Source organism: Chelon labrosus (genome assembly GCF_963514085.1).
Source record: "Chelon labrosus genome assembly, chromosome: 12".
In the NCBI taxonomy this organism is placed as follows: Eukaryota; Metazoa; Chordata; class Actinopteri; order Mugiliformes; family Mugilidae; genus Chelon; species Chelon labrosus.
The window spans coordinates 27,106,442-27,122,799 of NC_140345.1; the positions used below are offsets into that span (position 1 = coordinate 27,106,442).

The 16,358-nt window shown below is 47.7% G+C and overlaps 1 protein-coding gene across 3 annotated transcripts in view; it reads left to right on the forward strand.

Moving 5' to 3' along the window:
• satb1b (SATB homeobox 1b) overlaps positions 1 to 16,358 on the forward strand; it is a 60,972-nt gene that overhangs the window by 11,957 nt on the left and 32,657 nt on the right. Inside the window, exons 1-6 of one of the 3 annotated variants that reach the window (XM_084556234.1) lie at positions 95 to 161; positions 1,398 to 1,636; positions 4,743 to 4,919; positions 5,703 to 5,829; positions 9,395 to 9,518; positions 15,949 to 16,060. In XM_084556234.1, the coding sequence (XP_084412360.1) occupies positions 1,423 to 1,636; positions 4,743 to 4,919; positions 5,703 to 5,829; positions 9,395 to 9,518; positions 15,949 to 16,060 (754 nt within the window). In that variant the 5' untranslated portion in view covers positions 95 to 161; positions 1,398 to 1,422. Of the gene's footprint in view, positions 1 to 94; positions 162 to 1,397; positions 1,637 to 4,742; positions 4,920 to 5,702; positions 5,830 to 9,394; positions 9,519 to 15,948; positions 16,061 to 16,358 lie in introns of those variants that run through there. The other 2 variants (XM_084556233.1, XM_084556235.1) reach the window with 2 other exon arrangements.

The window sequence follows — 16,358 nt, forward strand, 5'->3', positions numbered from 1 at the left end:
GGAGACAGGAACCGGGAGTTGTTTCTCTCTTTTTTTTTTTTTTTTTGTATTATTACCGGGAGAGGGGGGGGGTCTTTCTTCTTTTCTACCCTGGCCAAACTTGAAGAAGAAGAAGACGCGTTTTCCAGACGCTGTTATATGCTCAGAGTGCTCCGGTTCAGGTTAGTTTTTACTCAACTTGTCCTCTGATGTGTCCGTTTGAACTACTGCTTTTTTGTGTGTGTCGGTGTGTTTGTGTGTTTTAAGGTCATTTAAAAATCCTGACCTGGATCCGGACTGTATCTGGATTCCTTTGGCCCCCTTATTTGTGTGTGTGTGTTTGTGTGTGTGGAAGGGGGGGAATTAGTTGCCTCATTGGGTGTTATGAATGGAGGAGTTCATGATCTTTTTTTTTTTTTTTTTTCTTCTTCTTGTTGGATGATTTTGGCCTTTTCGCTCTTTGACAGCAGCACCCCCGTTCGTGTCCGTCAGCGGCCATGAACCTGCATGCGTGATCTCGTTTCCATCCTCTCTGACTGATCAAGTCTCCCAGGCGGTTTTGAATCGCATAAACTCTGAGCTGCTGCTGCGGCGGCGCCGTGCATCGGTCGGGTCTGTGCACTAAAGCACCTGTGGGTAAAGCGGGCGTCCTCCGTCTTTCCTCTCTTCTTCTCTTCTTTTTTTTTTTATTCCCACTTTAACTTTTGATGACTACCTTCATGAGTCAGCAGCAGCGGCGGCAGCAGTCTGACTTGGAGTTTCCTCAAGCTGCTTTCTCCCCCCCCCCCTCCTTCCTCACAAACTTGTAAACTTACCATGATTGTTTTTGTGCTCCCCTTGCACAATCTAAAAATAAAAGTTCACACCTGTAAAGTCGTCGTTAACTGGTTTCGTCTGTGTCACGGCAGACTGACGTCGAGGCCTTTTCCCTCCGAGCTGCGTCACCGGCGTGAGGCCACGCGAGGTGACTCACGAGCCGAATCAGTTTCCTCCTCCTCCTCCTCCTCCTCCTCCACCTCCTCCTCCTGCTGTGCTTGCTCCCCAGCAGAACCTCGTTCCTTGAGCTGCGTTGCATTCGTTCAAGTGGAATCTCCCAGCAAATGAACGCGTTGGCACTAAAACCGCAGCTTGTTTGCTCCTTCTCGCGTGGATAGAATCTCCAGCGGGACGCCCATACATAATAGATGCGCTGAAAAATGGGAATGTTACAGCGGCACGGGAAAGAATTGACAGTTACTGCCGCGACGGCCGCGTTCGCCGACATCTCAATTACTTAAAGCACTTTTTGTTTTGCTCCATAAAAACATCCGAATGTCAACACAAAAGATTTCCCCTCGTATCATATCGCAGCGCGCGCCGTCTTCTTCATTCTGGTTTTGAATCGTTGTGCTTCCCTCTGTCTCTCCCTCTGTCCCCAGGTGATAGTGAGCAGAGGTGCTGAGAATGATGGAACATCTCAGCGAGACATGTCTGGGCAAGGAGAACTCCGAGCTGGTCAACAGCCTGTCCGAGGCCAAGGCCCCGCCGGCCAAGCTGCCCCGGCTGGAGCAGAACGGCAGCCCCCTGGGCCGAGCCAGGCTGGGCAGCACCGGGGCCAAGCTAGCCGGGGTCCCCTACAAACCCACCAGCCACCTGCTGAAGACCTGCCACAAGAGAGGTAAGAGCCTGAAAGCCTGGACCAGTTTAGCTGAGGGAGCTGTGGCGTAGCTTTTAGTTAGACCAGCGGTTCACAGGTTTGCGTCCCCCCCCCGGTCTCCCTGCACCTAATCTCCAATTTACTCCCCAGACGCGAGCTTGCACAATATAGGTCACAATGAATGACTTAACAATGCACGTCAAGAGTTAACTTTAGTGTAAAGTGGATTTTTCACGTGATTAGTTCTAATTATTCTATTTAATTTTACTTTAGCGTGTATTTAAGTTGAACCCGGGAGCTTCCTGTTGACGGATCATGTTTCTGTTGACCTCATTCCCAGACTTGATCTCACGTGATGTGCTGTGATCTCTAGGAACGTGGCAGATTTTTTTTTAGAAAAGAAGAAAACACTCTCCCTGTTCGGTGTAATTTTTGTAGTCGTGAGCAAAACTGTCACATTTCTTTAGTTTCGTGTATATTTATAAGGTTTTATAAGACAAGATAAGTTAGGTTCTGAAGCAGCTGTGGGCAGCTTTGGGGCCCGAATGGTCACAGGTTCGAATCCCGCCTGTGCCAATGGCCGAGGAGCCTTGAGCAAACACCTAACCCCCAAATTTACTTACAGAAGTGTGTACACACAACAAATAGATGGATCAAATGTGGGATCAGTACAGTATAAATTATTATTCTGGCTTAATTTGTCGAAGAAAGGACATTTAGTTTGATTTATCCAACATCTCAGACATCCAAAATGACAAGATTTTTCCCCTTTTCTAAATCGTTCATATGTTTTCATTCAAAAATGCCAAACATTGTTCTTTTCAAACATAAAAATCGCCCACTTTTCTTCGTCTTACGTGACAGAGAACACATTATTTGCAGTTTTGAAGAATTAGTGAGACAAACAACTGCCAAAAATCAGCGTGTCGGTCGATAATGAATCAATCAGGCGCTCCGTAAAATAATCAATAAGGGAAATAGTTGCGGCTGAAACAGAGTTTAATTCAGTTTTGTGTGTGCGGAGTAAAAAACGAGCAGTGTAAATAGAGGAAAGCAATTTAAATAGTCCCCCCCTACACACACCACCTTCCACCCACCACCACGCCTGCACGCTCTCCAAAACTCTCAAACCTTTCTTTTGTACAATGCTTCTTCTCAGCATGCACACACACACACACACACACACACACACACACACTGAACACACTCCCACTTATTTGCCCAGACAATAGCTAATAGAAGAGCACTGTGAGAGTTGTATCCCTGTGTCGTTGCTGCATAGCGCTGTGTCACCGCTCCTCTCTCCAGCCCTCCCGCTCTGACGTTAGTTTATTAAGGGAAACTTTGGGTCCTTTAAGAGCCATTGCTGCTTAAAGGGAGCCTTTACTTTGAGATTATGACATAGTTTTTTAATATAACCGGTGTCGTTCCGAGAAAAACACGGCGGGCGAAGCGATTCAATATACGAACCTTTTCTTTACGGTTATGTTTTTCTTGTTGTTGTTGTTTTTAGTGGGCTTGGAAATGAGTCTGAGGACCCGCAGGTTTGGAGTCGTAACGGCGCTCGCTTGGCTGCCGAGGCTCGGCTGTTTGTTTGTTTGTTTGGCTGCTTTGGTTTTCTTTGGCCAAGCGGGACTCGGGAACTCTCGGAATGTGGCTGCGAGCGTCCTCGGATGGGCCGTTTCTCCCCTTTGCTCCTACGTGTTGCAGCCCGGCGAAGAGAGAGAGACTAATGTTTCACGTTCATCATCTCTGCTTCTCTTGGCCTCCTACGACGCCTCTTCCTCCCTGCTTCCTCTCCCCTCTCCCCTCCTCCTCCTCCTCCTCCTTTCCAGTTCACTAAATGCAGTTTGCCACGGAGGCTTCGCAGAGAGAGGGCCCACAGTGGGCATTGTGTCCCGAGCCCGAAACAATATTTACCGCAGCCCTCTCTGGGCTCCCTGGAAACAAAGCCAGTATTGATCCCCCCCCCTCCCTCCCCCCAAATGAACCTACACAGCAGTCTTTATTGTTAGATCTTTATCTATTAAAATCAGGGGAAGAGAAAAGCGGCCCTTTCAGCACATTCCCTCGCATCCGTCGGCTTATTGATTGTTTAGCCGGAGCTGCGTGCATCTTCTGGAATGCCAGGCGTCGGGGAATATCATAACGTGAATCATTTTTATCTGCAGGGACAGTAAATTTGTCAGGAGGCTTGTCCAGGTGACAGCAGAGAGGAGAAAGTAGGGCATCGGGGCGCCTCGTAAACACTTGGTACAAAACACAGCCGGGTACAGACGCCTTCGCTGAAACTTCTAAAGGCCGAGTTGCCCCCCTCCACCACCGCGCCCTTAAACTTTCTTAAATTTCAGGAATGTTATTTTAGCAAAAACGTCATATTGGGTGATATTTGCACAGTCGGCCCTTTGAACGTTTGACGGTCTGTGGACGAGGATTGTTCATTCCGCCCCGACAGCCGAGCCGCTGTTGACACAGACTAGCAAACCTCGGGGCGCAGAGGTGGCTCGGGATTTGAAGCGCTGCATCATGGGAAGATGATTTTATTTTATTTTTTTTTTCGGTTTGGCAGGCAGTAGGAAAAGGCTAATGTGATCCCAGCACCTTGACAGTGAATCAACAGAACATAGTGCCAAAAGGAACCAGACGAGTTGAAGGATTTTCTTCTTGGTGTTTGTTCACACTGAGCCGAAAGGTTATAATTCCGTCTGTTACGTGTGCAGTGGATTTGCTTTTTTTTTTTTTTTTTTCGTGCAACGCCTTCGTTGTTGCGTCGGTACGTCGACGCCTCAAAGCTCAAAGCTGCAGGGAGGAATCCTCCAGCGCTGATAAAAACACATCTTGAAACGAGGATGCAAAACTAATTCAGGTTCTGTACCCAGATAATAATGTGTCTGGTATTAAACAACATTTTCTCATCTTTTATTTGTTCATTTCTGAAGCAGCAGAAGTCTAGTCGTTCACTTATTATCCCTTGACACTCAACCTCGGTGTAACTTAATCGTCGGCGCTAAATATTAATCTCATCCCTCTGCAAACGCCGAGCACTGAAGGTCAGGGTTTGCATGTAAAGAAACGTGAAACCCCCCCTCTCAGTCCCTGTCCCGTGTGTCTCTCTCCTCGTCTTCAGGCAACATGCTGCCCGTGTTCTGCGTGGTCGAGCACTACGAGAACCCGATGGATTTCGACAGCAAGGAGGAGCACGCCGAATTCGTCCTGGTGCGTAAGGACATGCTCTTCAACCAGCTCATCGAGATGGCCCTGCTGTCGCTGGGTTACTCCCACAGCTCGGCGGCCCAGGCCAAAGGTAAGCGCTCGACATCTTTTTTATTTTCCTCCCTGGTCCAAACCTTTTTTTTTCCGTTTCTTTCTTTATCGTCTCTAATGCTCATTAACGTCTCCTCTACTGTATTCACATGCTGTTTCACTCTCAGACACACACACACACTCTTTATGCCGCCCTTACACACACACACACACACACACACACACACACACTCTGTGACCATAATAGCCTCCCGCCAGCTGATCTGAAGCCACAGTAACGCATCCTGACACTGATCCCAGACAGGAGATGCTCGAGTCTCCCAGGGGTCACACACACACTCACGGGTTCCCACACAGATGTCTGAGAGGCGCAGGTTTGTCCGGTAGAATTCGAATGCCGTGCACATACGCGCCGTCGCACTGTATGTATTTATATACACGTTCACCCGGTGACTCAATAGGTGGCAGGGGCGGGTGGATGCGAAGGGGTCCGCTAATTGCACTCGAGCACAGGCTGCCTGTTTCAAGGTGCCTCTTTGGCGTGTTCTTTTATTACAGCCTGTCCATCACATCCCAGACCACCTCTCTCATAACGCCGGCTTCCTCCCTCCTCGCTTCCTGCCGCGGGGGCTGCCCGCTCTTTTTAGGACGAAATTCCCGCGCAGGGATTTTTTTTGCGACATGCGTATTTAAAAATATAAAGTAAACGTAGGGCTGTGGTTGCAGAATCGGGCAAGAATCTTTCAGTCGTACTTTGCATGTGTTATCAAACAAACACCGAGCTAACATGCTAACGCTCTTTGTGCGTCTGTGCACCGTCCAGGTATGATTCAGGTGGGGAAGTGGAACCCCGTCCCCCTGTCATACGTGACAGACGCACCGGACGCCACGGTGGCCGACATGCTGCAGGACGTCTACCACGTGGTCACGCTCAAGATCCAGCTGCACAGGTAAGAAGCATGCACATGCACAAACACGCATACAACACGTACTGCTGCGCCAGGCCGAGTAATGTGCATGCATATTTTTACCTGACTGCTACCCACATGTGTTCTTTTAACGCCTATTGATGTTCAGTTACACCTATTAATACCTGTACGCAGCACTAGCACATATAGCTTGTACTTCATGCCCAGAGGCAGCTGCCAATCTGCTCGTTTGATACTGAGAATAGCCGTATTACTCACATCTACACTGACTGACTGTTTCCAGGAAACTAAAAAGCATCATTTGAATAATGAAAACTTCCTCACTCGGTGCTACTAAAGAGACACAGAGACTGTTTTGTCAGTTTAGGCACAAACTGATGGGAGCGCAGATACCGAAAGAAAGCACGCGCGTGTCCACACTAACGCTTTAAAATGAACCGCCACGCGACGTCAACTAATGTGACGAAAACACTGATCTGATTTAACGTGCTCCTGCGTGGTCATAAATGAGCGCAGCGAATAAATACCGGGGTAGTTCACCTGAAACAAAAACCTGGCTGCACCGGCTACTTGAAGCGAAGCACATTTCTTTCTGAATCTCCGTTGAATGTGATGAGAAACAAGCTGAAGCCTCCTTGCACTGAACGCTGCCATCGCTCACCATATTGTATGCTAAATTCTTCTCTGTAGGTGTGAGGCTTTGTCGTATTAATACACACACACACACAAAAACACACACACACACAGCTAGAGCATAGAAGCATTTATAGACGGCTCATGTGTGTTCACGGACACAAAGACGTGCGCGCGAGCAGCCGACTGGCGCTGGTGTGGAGGCTTGTGCCAGCTGCACGCTAACCCAGTGTTCTGCAATCCTCTGGAGAGCTGTTCCCACTCTCTTTCTACCTCGCTCGTCCTCTCTCTTCCTTCCGTCTCCCCCCCTCTCTCAACACCGTCGCCACCCGCCCACCTTCGCCAATCAAGCGCTCACACACACACACACACACACACACACACACACTGATGTGAACACGTCCACCAGACAGAATGCAGGAGGTTGTGTTTATTTCCGGCTTGCTAGCCCCCTGAATGCACGGATAGCTGTCTTTCTCCACTACCCCCCCCCCACCCTTCTCTCTCTCTCTCTTCTTTTCTATCTCTGTCTCTCCCTCTTTCCCCTCCGCTTGTTCACTTCCTTCTCCCCAGAGGCTTTTGTAGCTGCTGGTGCAGTTTAAGGTGTTCTGGAAAATCCGTTGTTGTCTCTGTTAGCGTGTTAGCGAGGCTTTATGTTTTCTTTATTAGCAGACGCTAGCCCTGTTTTTCCGTAATGCTATCTCCTCGCTTCGTAACATTCCCGACACACCTGATGACAGATTTACGGACAGACACACACAAAAAAGCCTCGTGCACTCGTCATGCACCCTTTCCTCAATCCCTCCCGCTCGTCAAGTGCACAAGGCCAGGTTGAGCAAAAAGTAATTCGGCGATAAGCGCAACGCGAAACACATCAAACATATGTCTTGGCACACTTGCTGTCAATGGATCCCAGTTCAGTTAGCCCCCCCCAACCACCCCCCGCCACTATGTAAATCTATTTCTCACTTTCCAATCAGAGTTCCTCAGGTAGAGCCGAGCGTCTGCGGCTCGCTACTCTAGCAAAGCCAATCTATCCGACTCCTAAACCTCATTTGATTTCGCTGTCGATTGTTGTCAGAATTGTTATTGTTTTGTATTTGCCCCCCCACTCCACCCTCCTCCCTCTTTTCTCTCTCTCTCTTTCTCCCCCCTCTCCCCTCACCACCGCCGCCCGCCGCCCCGCCGACACCCTTAAACCCCGACCGCTGCAGAAATCTAGCCAGTAACACCTTAAATTGTTTCGCCGAGCACGACAACAAGCCGGGAAGGTAGAAGTAACGCGGAATAATAGTCGCCACATGCAGCTGATGTATAATTCATGCATCAATCCAGCAGATGTGTTGTATAAAGTAATTAACTAATCAGAACAATCAGGAGAGAGAGAAACGAGGGAGAGAGAGAGGGAGAATATGAAAGAGGGAGAGGGAGCGAGGCAGGCAGAGAGGAAGAGAGAAAGAGAGAGAGAGAAACAGAGCAATCTCCAGATGCATCTGCTTGATGCGCCAAATGAAATCTGTCTGTCTTGGAGGGGCGCTTGCAGCAGGGAAAAAAAAAAAAAAAAAACGAGCAGGGGCCCATGTGTGTTCAGCTCGCCTTCTCTCTGGTTTCCTCTCTGTCTGCTCTGCTCCGACTATCTGATCTGAGTCGGCCAATTCATCAATACGTACTTGAAGCGGGGCTGGACTAATGCTGCAGCCGTGTTTTACACCTTTTTTGTTTTTTTTAGAAGGGGGAGTAATTAGCTCCCAAATTTGCCAGTTTTGCAGCAGCGCGCTTGATTAGTGCAGAGATGATTGACAATAAAAAAAAAAAAAAAAAAAAAGTAAAAGGCTTTATATATCCTTCCCGTCGTCCTCTGGGTCAAATCTGACCCGTCTCGAATGTTTCTACATCACATAATTTGATATAAATGCACTCTATGGATTCTGCAAAGAAGTGTGAATTAGGTGACACATTATATTTTAGGCTTCATAAATAGTCAAACAGATCCGAGAGGACAGAAGTTGCATAGTCGACAATATGACAATATGTGAGGGTTTTTTGCTTCTTTGACCTTTTTAACCCTCTGGGCTCTAGAGTGTAGTCGGCCCTTTTTCACTACTTCTGGTTTTACCTTTATATTTCACCTTAAAATCGACTCACCTTGCCTTTTTTGGCGTCAGTCTTTTCTGCGCAACCTCACGCGAGTGACCGAACACCGAAAACATAAAATCCGAGCAGGAAAAAGTTTGATTTTTCGCCGCGAAAACCACAAATATGTTTAACGAACCGTTGCAAATCTAAACTGTAAATTTGCACAAATGTAGCATAAGTTATTTTCAACCATTTGCAATAAAATGCAGGCAATTTACAAAATAATCAGGTGTCACAATAAGTAAGTAATGTCTAAATCAATCTCTCAAATTTGTAAATCGAATATCTGGCAGTCAGCTGACGAGCAAGTTTAAGATCCGTTCTAATCCATTGTCTGATAGAAAACAGATTCATATTTAATTAGTTGCAGTACGTTACGTGGCATTATAATTATTATTATTACTGTTTTAGGTACAGACTGTGACGTTAGTTTGAAATCTATGAAGTGTTGAGATTGCTGCTCTTAAAGAAATTCCTCCAGCATTTTTAAGGACTAGTGTTTGCTCCATCTACGACGCAGATTCTTACAACGAAGATGAAATAATTACAACGTTGTGATGCTGAAATGTTGTTTATTCTGTCATTTCATGAAGACGCCATCAGAGCTGTTGGCCTTCCTGCCTGTTTCTATCTCTCTCTCTCTTTTTCCTCCATCTGAGTTGTTTCTCACACTCTACCCCTCTCCCTGTGTATCCCTGTTTTCCTCCTCTATCTTCCCTCGCCCTGTCTCCCCATCCTTATCCTCCCTGTCCTCCTCCTCCTCCTCCCCCGACACCCCCCTCCTCCTCCCCTGTCCGTCTCCTCTCTGTCTTCACAGTTGTCCTAAGCTGGAGGACCTGCCACCCGAGCAATGGAGCCACTCTACAGTAAGAAACGCCCTCAAGGAGTTACTCAAAGACATGAATCAGAGCTCTCTGGCTAAAGAATGTCCTTTATCACAGGTGCTGAAGCCCCAACCTGCTTATTCAAAAACAAAAAAAAAAAAAAAAAAGAAAAAAGCCCGACCCCTTTTGCTACCATAGCGTCCAAAAACACCCCTATCACCTCCCTCTTTTATCCTTCACTTATCAAATGCCCTGAGTTTGATCCAGTGGGGAAGAGAATCGGCATAGAAAAACCAAATCAATGGCTATTGTCGCTTGTTGCCGCTTTTCTTTTTAAATGTATTTATTTTTTTTTGGGTTTCTTTTAGCGCCCACGACACACACACACACACATACAAGTAATACAGTGGCAGCCAGAAAGCAGAGGTGTTGCTGAACGTATGGTTATTGTTAGATAAACATTGGCGCCAAACCCAGAGCGATCCGGATTGTTTTCCTTCTTTATTTTTTATTTTTTTTTGTTTTTCCCTCCTCATTTAGTTCATTCTCAACATTAGGGCTGTAAGAGATAAGACGCGTTCACGTGTTAGGTGTTATGTTCTGCGTTGCGCTGTGTATTCCCCCGTCGGCTGGTGAGCTCGGATTGGAAAGCCCCGGCGCTGATATTGTATTAGCAGGCGGTGTAAGTCGGTATATCATAGAGGCAGCTCTGGAGTGAATGGAATGAAACGGCAGTATATCTCTCACAGGGGCCAATAATGTGTGTGCGCCTGGGTTAGAGTGAAGGGAGATATGTGTGTGTGTGTGTCTGGAGTATGTTTGCGAAATATATATATATCGACGTGCGGGAAGTGTATGTGGAAGTGCTATTTGTGTTCAGCATGTGTGTGGAGGCAGGCATGTGCGTAGGTGCCTTCAGTGTGAAGCCAGCTCTCCTCCTAGGCCACCTTATGGTCACCTGGAGACCCTCGCTTGTGTACGTGCGCATGTGTGTGTGTGTGTGTGTTTGTGTGTTTAGCCGGGCATGAGCAGTGCGCTGATGATGTAAAGAGTCCCTGGGTGGCGTTCAGGCGGAGCCCAGCCCGGTCTGGTAATCACCCTGTTTACGGTCCATATGTGAAGACGGCTCAGAAGAGAGCGCACGCACAAGCTCGGAGGATTTAACACACAATCATACACACACACACACACACTCTCTGTGTTCCTCAAACCTCATAGTTGCTGTGTTGATGTGCACATGAGTCTCAAATGAAAGTCAAGATTGTTTTAGTTTTCCGGCGACTCCTGATCTGGAATCTGTTTTTGTCTTGTTTGTGTTTTAACGGCAAGTTTGGCTCACGTACTACTTTTACAACGATCTACCTACATTAACAAAACATAGATATATGTACTGATCAGGCATAACATTATGACCGGAGATGGTCTGACAGGAGAAGTAAATAACATCGACCATCTTGTGTCAATGTTCTGCTGGGAAACTTCTGGACCTGTCATTCATTGGTGTGGATGTTACTTAGACATGTAGCACCCACCTAGACCAGACCAGACACCCCCACCCCATAGCAATGACACTCCTTGATGGCAGCAGCCATCCCCAGCAGGATGCAGCCTGACACAGACACACACACAAAAACACTTTAGGAACAGACACCACAGGACACCCTCAGAAGGCCCATGTCCATTCTCTGATGAGTCACCACAAGGGAGACCTGCACAATATTAGGAAGGTGGTCGTAATGTTACGCCTGATCGGTGTACATGTTGGCACACCTTGCATTGCTGCATGAACCCTTACGGCACAGTCCACGGGGCAGCAAGCTTAAAAATAGTGCTTTTAATGCGCCTTGGCTTCGTTGCTGTTGGTGATCTACGTGTCTCTGCCTTGTTGAAGCGCGGCCGCCATGATGGCGTTTGACATCTGTTACTCCGTGGGGTTGCGTGCGGCCTGCTACACCCGTAGAGCGGCGGCGGCTTGCTCCGCCTAAACCCCACTCATGGTGCACGAGCAGTTATCGAAGCTGAGGGACGTCCACACGTTGCTCTGGAAACTAGCTTTTTACTTTATTTCTGACTATAACGAACTAAGCAGCTCACTCGTCTAATAAAAAACAGATTCCTCTTCTTTTTTTGGTCTGCAAATAATAAATGCAGTCATTATTTGCAGACAGTCTTAAGGAACATATTGTGATCTTGAAATCTGTGAGGTGGTGTTGCTGTAAAGAATCCTGCAGAGATCAAATTGCTGTTTGGCCCGGAGATAAAGACTAGAGTTATAAACCTGTTTGCTCCATCTATCACACATATAATTAATTACCGGTGTGATGCTGAAATCTGTGGCTCCTCCTAAAGCTAAACACTTCCTGCCTCGTGTGCAGTGACGTCATGTACGAGGAGGTGAGAAGCCCCCCTCCCGGACTGCTGAGTTGACCAAAATAAGTGAGATGAGTGGGGAGGGTAAAAGGGGCGTAGCGGTAGGGGAACAGAAGATTGGCACCTTTTATTTTTTAGGATTAGTGTTTCCTTGATATTCTGCTGCGTAATCCCAGACCCAAAAGAGAGGTTAACAGATGAGAGAGAATCCCAGCGAGCGGGTGAAAAGAGAATTAGCCCACCTCTGAACAGGGCTCTGACGACGGGAGGGAGGGCCGGGAGGCGAGGGGAGGGGTTGGGGGGTTTATTTTGTGAAATGCTTCTTTTGTCAGGGGCCTTGTCAAACATTTAGTTTCATTCTTTTGTAGCGGGGAGTCGCGCTTTGTGTGTTTGGCCTACAAATGGCACGAGGAAACCCGGAGAATGTGTTGGCCCTCGCCCATTGTCATTCCGCCGGGGGAGCAGAGTCCGACCTGCGCACATGAGCAGCACCTTCTAAAGAAAAGCTCCAAACGGCGAAATAAAACTTGCCCCGATTCCGCCTCGATCGGCAAATCAGGCGTGTTATGTCTCTCCGAGGTTGCTAGCTTAGCAACCCCCTCGCCCGTGTTCTCAGAAACTATGGCAACAAACGAGACCCCCCCCACACACACACACACACACACTTCCCCCCACTCTTCCCCTTCGCCGCCACCTCCTCTTCTTGCCCACCCCCTGCTCCCTCTCACTGGGCGGCCCCTGATGCACCAGCTGCCGCGTTGTGTAGCAGCAAATAGTCATCAAAATGCCATCTTTGCGGGCCTTCGCCACCTCGGCTGCCACAGGCGCAACCTGGTTGCCAGTGTACATGTGTGTGTGTGTGTGTGTTAGTATGAAGGGGTAGGGAGGGAGGCGGCGGCGGTGATGGCGGCGGCGGCGGTGGCGTGGGGAGGGGGTCATCCCAGTTGAGGTGGATATGTGCCATAACTGAGCTCTGTTAGATGCTGGCGAGAGACGAGGCGCAGCGCTGCAAATGGGATGCGCCTTTTTTTTTTTTCCCAGCCGATTCAAGACATCAGGCTAAGTTAGAGAGTGTGCGTTTTAATTGTGTATGTGCATGTGTGTTAATATGCATGTGTGAGTCGGTGTAACGGCGCCATGTGCGTTTGTCTGCAGGGGTTGTGTGTGTGTGTGTGTGTTACACTCTAACACTGGCAGCTGGGTGCCTACAGTACCTGCCTGCTGCACTGCTATTCTCATATAACACACACACCCATTCACGCACACGCATACACAGGCACACGCGCTATCCTCTCTCTTCCTGTCTGCCATGTTGGGGAGTGGAGTAGATGTTGGGGACCGATAGTAGCCCAGTGCCACTTCCTGGTCTTGCTGATAAGCTCTCTGTGCTGCAGATGGCTATCACTTAAAGGGTCCACACACACACACTCATGCACACCCACAAACCGATACACACTGGGACGCACACACAGAGTCGTGCTACCTGTTGACAAGCCCTAGCACAGCCCTCCCGCTGGCACCGCAGTGGCAGCAGAGGCTCTGGTTATCTGCTTGATTTCACTTAGTGCGTATGCATGTGTGTGTGACAGAACAGTGGGGAGAGGGAGAATAGGTGTGTGTGTGTATATATATATATATATATATATATATATATATATATATATATATATATATATATATATATATATATATATATAATGTGTGTGTGTGTGTGTGTGTGTGTTGTTTCGTTCACACATACACGCCGGGGCCCCCTGTGAGAGGTAGAGTGATGTATTGAGGGAGAGGGCTGATTAATGAGGAGCGTTTATTAGAACATCTGTGTCAAAGATGGCGGAGGAAGAGGGAGCGAGGGAGATAGGGAGAAAGATGGGGGGGAGAGAGAGAGAGAGAGAGAGAGAGAGGGAGTCTTCTGCAGGCCTCTTGTTTGTTGCCTGGAGCCGCCTTAGCCCAGATATACTGTAAATAAAACATGGCAGGCTGGAGGAGAGGAGTCCGTTATGTCCCTGACTTAAAGGAAGAGTCTTCTCGGCGCGTGAACATATGGTTTTCAGACGGGTCCTTGGTGGGGAGTTGGCTACCGGAACCAGGTTAAACCAGACTGTTTGGTTTAGATTTATTCACTATTTCTTCCAAGGGCAATACATCAAGAAGAAGAAGAAAAAAACACCTGGTTCTCTCCGAGAGGAATCGTTGTTTCATCGTCGGTCACAGGAGGCTGAAGCAGCTCGTCCCTGAAACCAATATCGCATGAATCCAAAGACTTCATGAATTAACGTGCGTCCCGTTAAAAAGGGGGTAATTCTGACTCGGTAACCCAAACCTGAACTCCATCAGGGTTCTCGTTTGAATGAAGGCTTTTCAATACGCCTATGAAGGGACTGCTTTGTTGCACGGCGCAAGTCCAAGCGCAGACCTCTTCACCCCGCCGTTTTTCATCATGACGGCATGATGCACCGCAGCATGGTTGGCACGATTTCACACCCAGCTGCAGTCGCCAATGTGACTCTCCTCAGCTGCTTACCAAAAAAAAAAAAAAAATAACAGAAGAAGAAGAAGCGGCGGCACGGGACAAGACGTTCGACTCTACCTGGTGCCATTAGGTGTACGTTAAGAGACGCGTTTGCCGTGATTATTTGGCATCTTCTGGACACAAATAAACTCTTCCTCAACGTTTAATTGCGTTTTTATTTTATTTTTTTCCCCATCTTAGCCGGATTTTAATATGACTGCGGCAGGACTTGGCTAGCGCAGTCTTCCCGTATTGTCCCCAAACGCCCGATTATACGTCATTATTCACCCTGCGGTTCTTCGCAGGAGGAGATGCTGCGGCAAGTTGGTTCAAGACTGTGCTCGTGCTGCACTGCAGAAAGCTGGGATGTCGGGTTTATCCCGCTCCAAAGTTACCGACAATCATCGAGGATTGAGGTCTCCCAAAGTTTTTCCACCAGCGATACGTAATATACTTCTCTCTGCAGACGTTAGACGCTCAACAGACCTCTTTTTTTGTCAGTGTGACCAAAAACAAAAATCAGATAAATAGATTTTCACGGTGTGCGTCTCCATGGGCGCCGCCATTGGCATTCCAGAGCACTTTTCCTAGTAGGAAGCCAGTTTTCTGGAATGCAGCATCGCGCCCCTCTCTTGAACTTGTGTTATTTGGTATTTGTGGCCACCTCTAAAGTTTCTGTTGTTAGCGTTAGAGGGACTCAGCTGTGGCGTCATTGCACGAGGTGCGTTCTGCTTTTAACGGAGAGGTCAGAAGTTGGGAGTTTGATTTCCGACTGGCGCAGCTGCCACGTTTCGCCCTCGTTTTTTTGTGCAGGGAAGCTGCAGCCAGATACCCTGAATCCTCCCGTAGCACCGCCAGAAGGATCCCCCACCATCCTCCGAGCGCATATATTATAGAAAATGATAAAGATGGCATACCTATAATTTGAAAACAGATGGTTTGGTTCTTTTGAATATTTATAACAATCAAAAACAATTTCTCCTGCATCAACCTCGCTATTCACCCGCAGGCCAGAAAGGTGTTAAAACATTCATTTTAATGAAACTGGATGGTGGTGGAAGTGGTGGAGGAGGGGATGAAGAAAGAAAGAACAGCTCTTTGTTTTTCTGATCTGAAGTTAACGTTGAGAGGGCGAAGAGCCGGCGTGTTATAGGAGGAGACGGGAGCGCGCAACCCCGATCTGCTTGAAGTTGTCGTCTTTTAACAGATTGTGGAAATAAAGAAAAAGAGGTGGTTTATCTGTTTGCCTAAACTCCACCGGCTGCTCGCGCCTTTTGAAGGTAAATATCCTCCCCGCCGCTCGCTCTCCACCTCGACAGAAGCCGGTTGACCTTACAAGTTACCCACAGACAAACTCATGGGGCATTTGATAACGAAACAAAAAGAACAGATAAAGCCTTGTTTGATGTCATTTCTTTTACCTTTTGTAGAACAGATCCCAAATTTCTGCATGTCTGATTCCTTTCAGTTGGCTTTTCTTTTTTTTTTTTTTTTCTCTAGTGTGCTGGGTCTTACCGTGTCCCTATATTTTATTTGTTTTGACAAGCTACAGTGCTACTGCATGTTTCACAAGCTTTAATATTATGTCTGCGTTCGCCACAATGGCAAGCTAAAGTCTCTCTCCCGTTCTCTCTCCCTCTCTCTCAATCAATCTCTCTCTTTCAGAGTATGATTTCCTCCATTGTGAACAGCACTTACTATGCAAATGTGTCGGCGGCGAAGTGTCAGGAATTCGGGCGCTGGTATAAACATTTCAAGAAGACAAAAGATATGATGGGTAAGCAAAACGGAGGGGCGCAAAGTATGGCGCTCACACTTTTGTCTCTTCACACACACACACACAGACACACACCAGTCACCATTACAATATGTTCCCTAACCAGCCGTCTCTTTGTCTCCCTGCTGTTGCGCGAAGCAGAAATACATTTTTATCTCGTTTATCTAATAACTCGAGATTACGGCGCGGCGCTCTCTTACTGTTGAGCGCGGCGTTATCTTAGATTTGTCCGTTATTGCTTCATCTAACACCTAATGCGGGCGCCAAAACCGGGGGCCTTGTCTCTATTTTTTTTTTT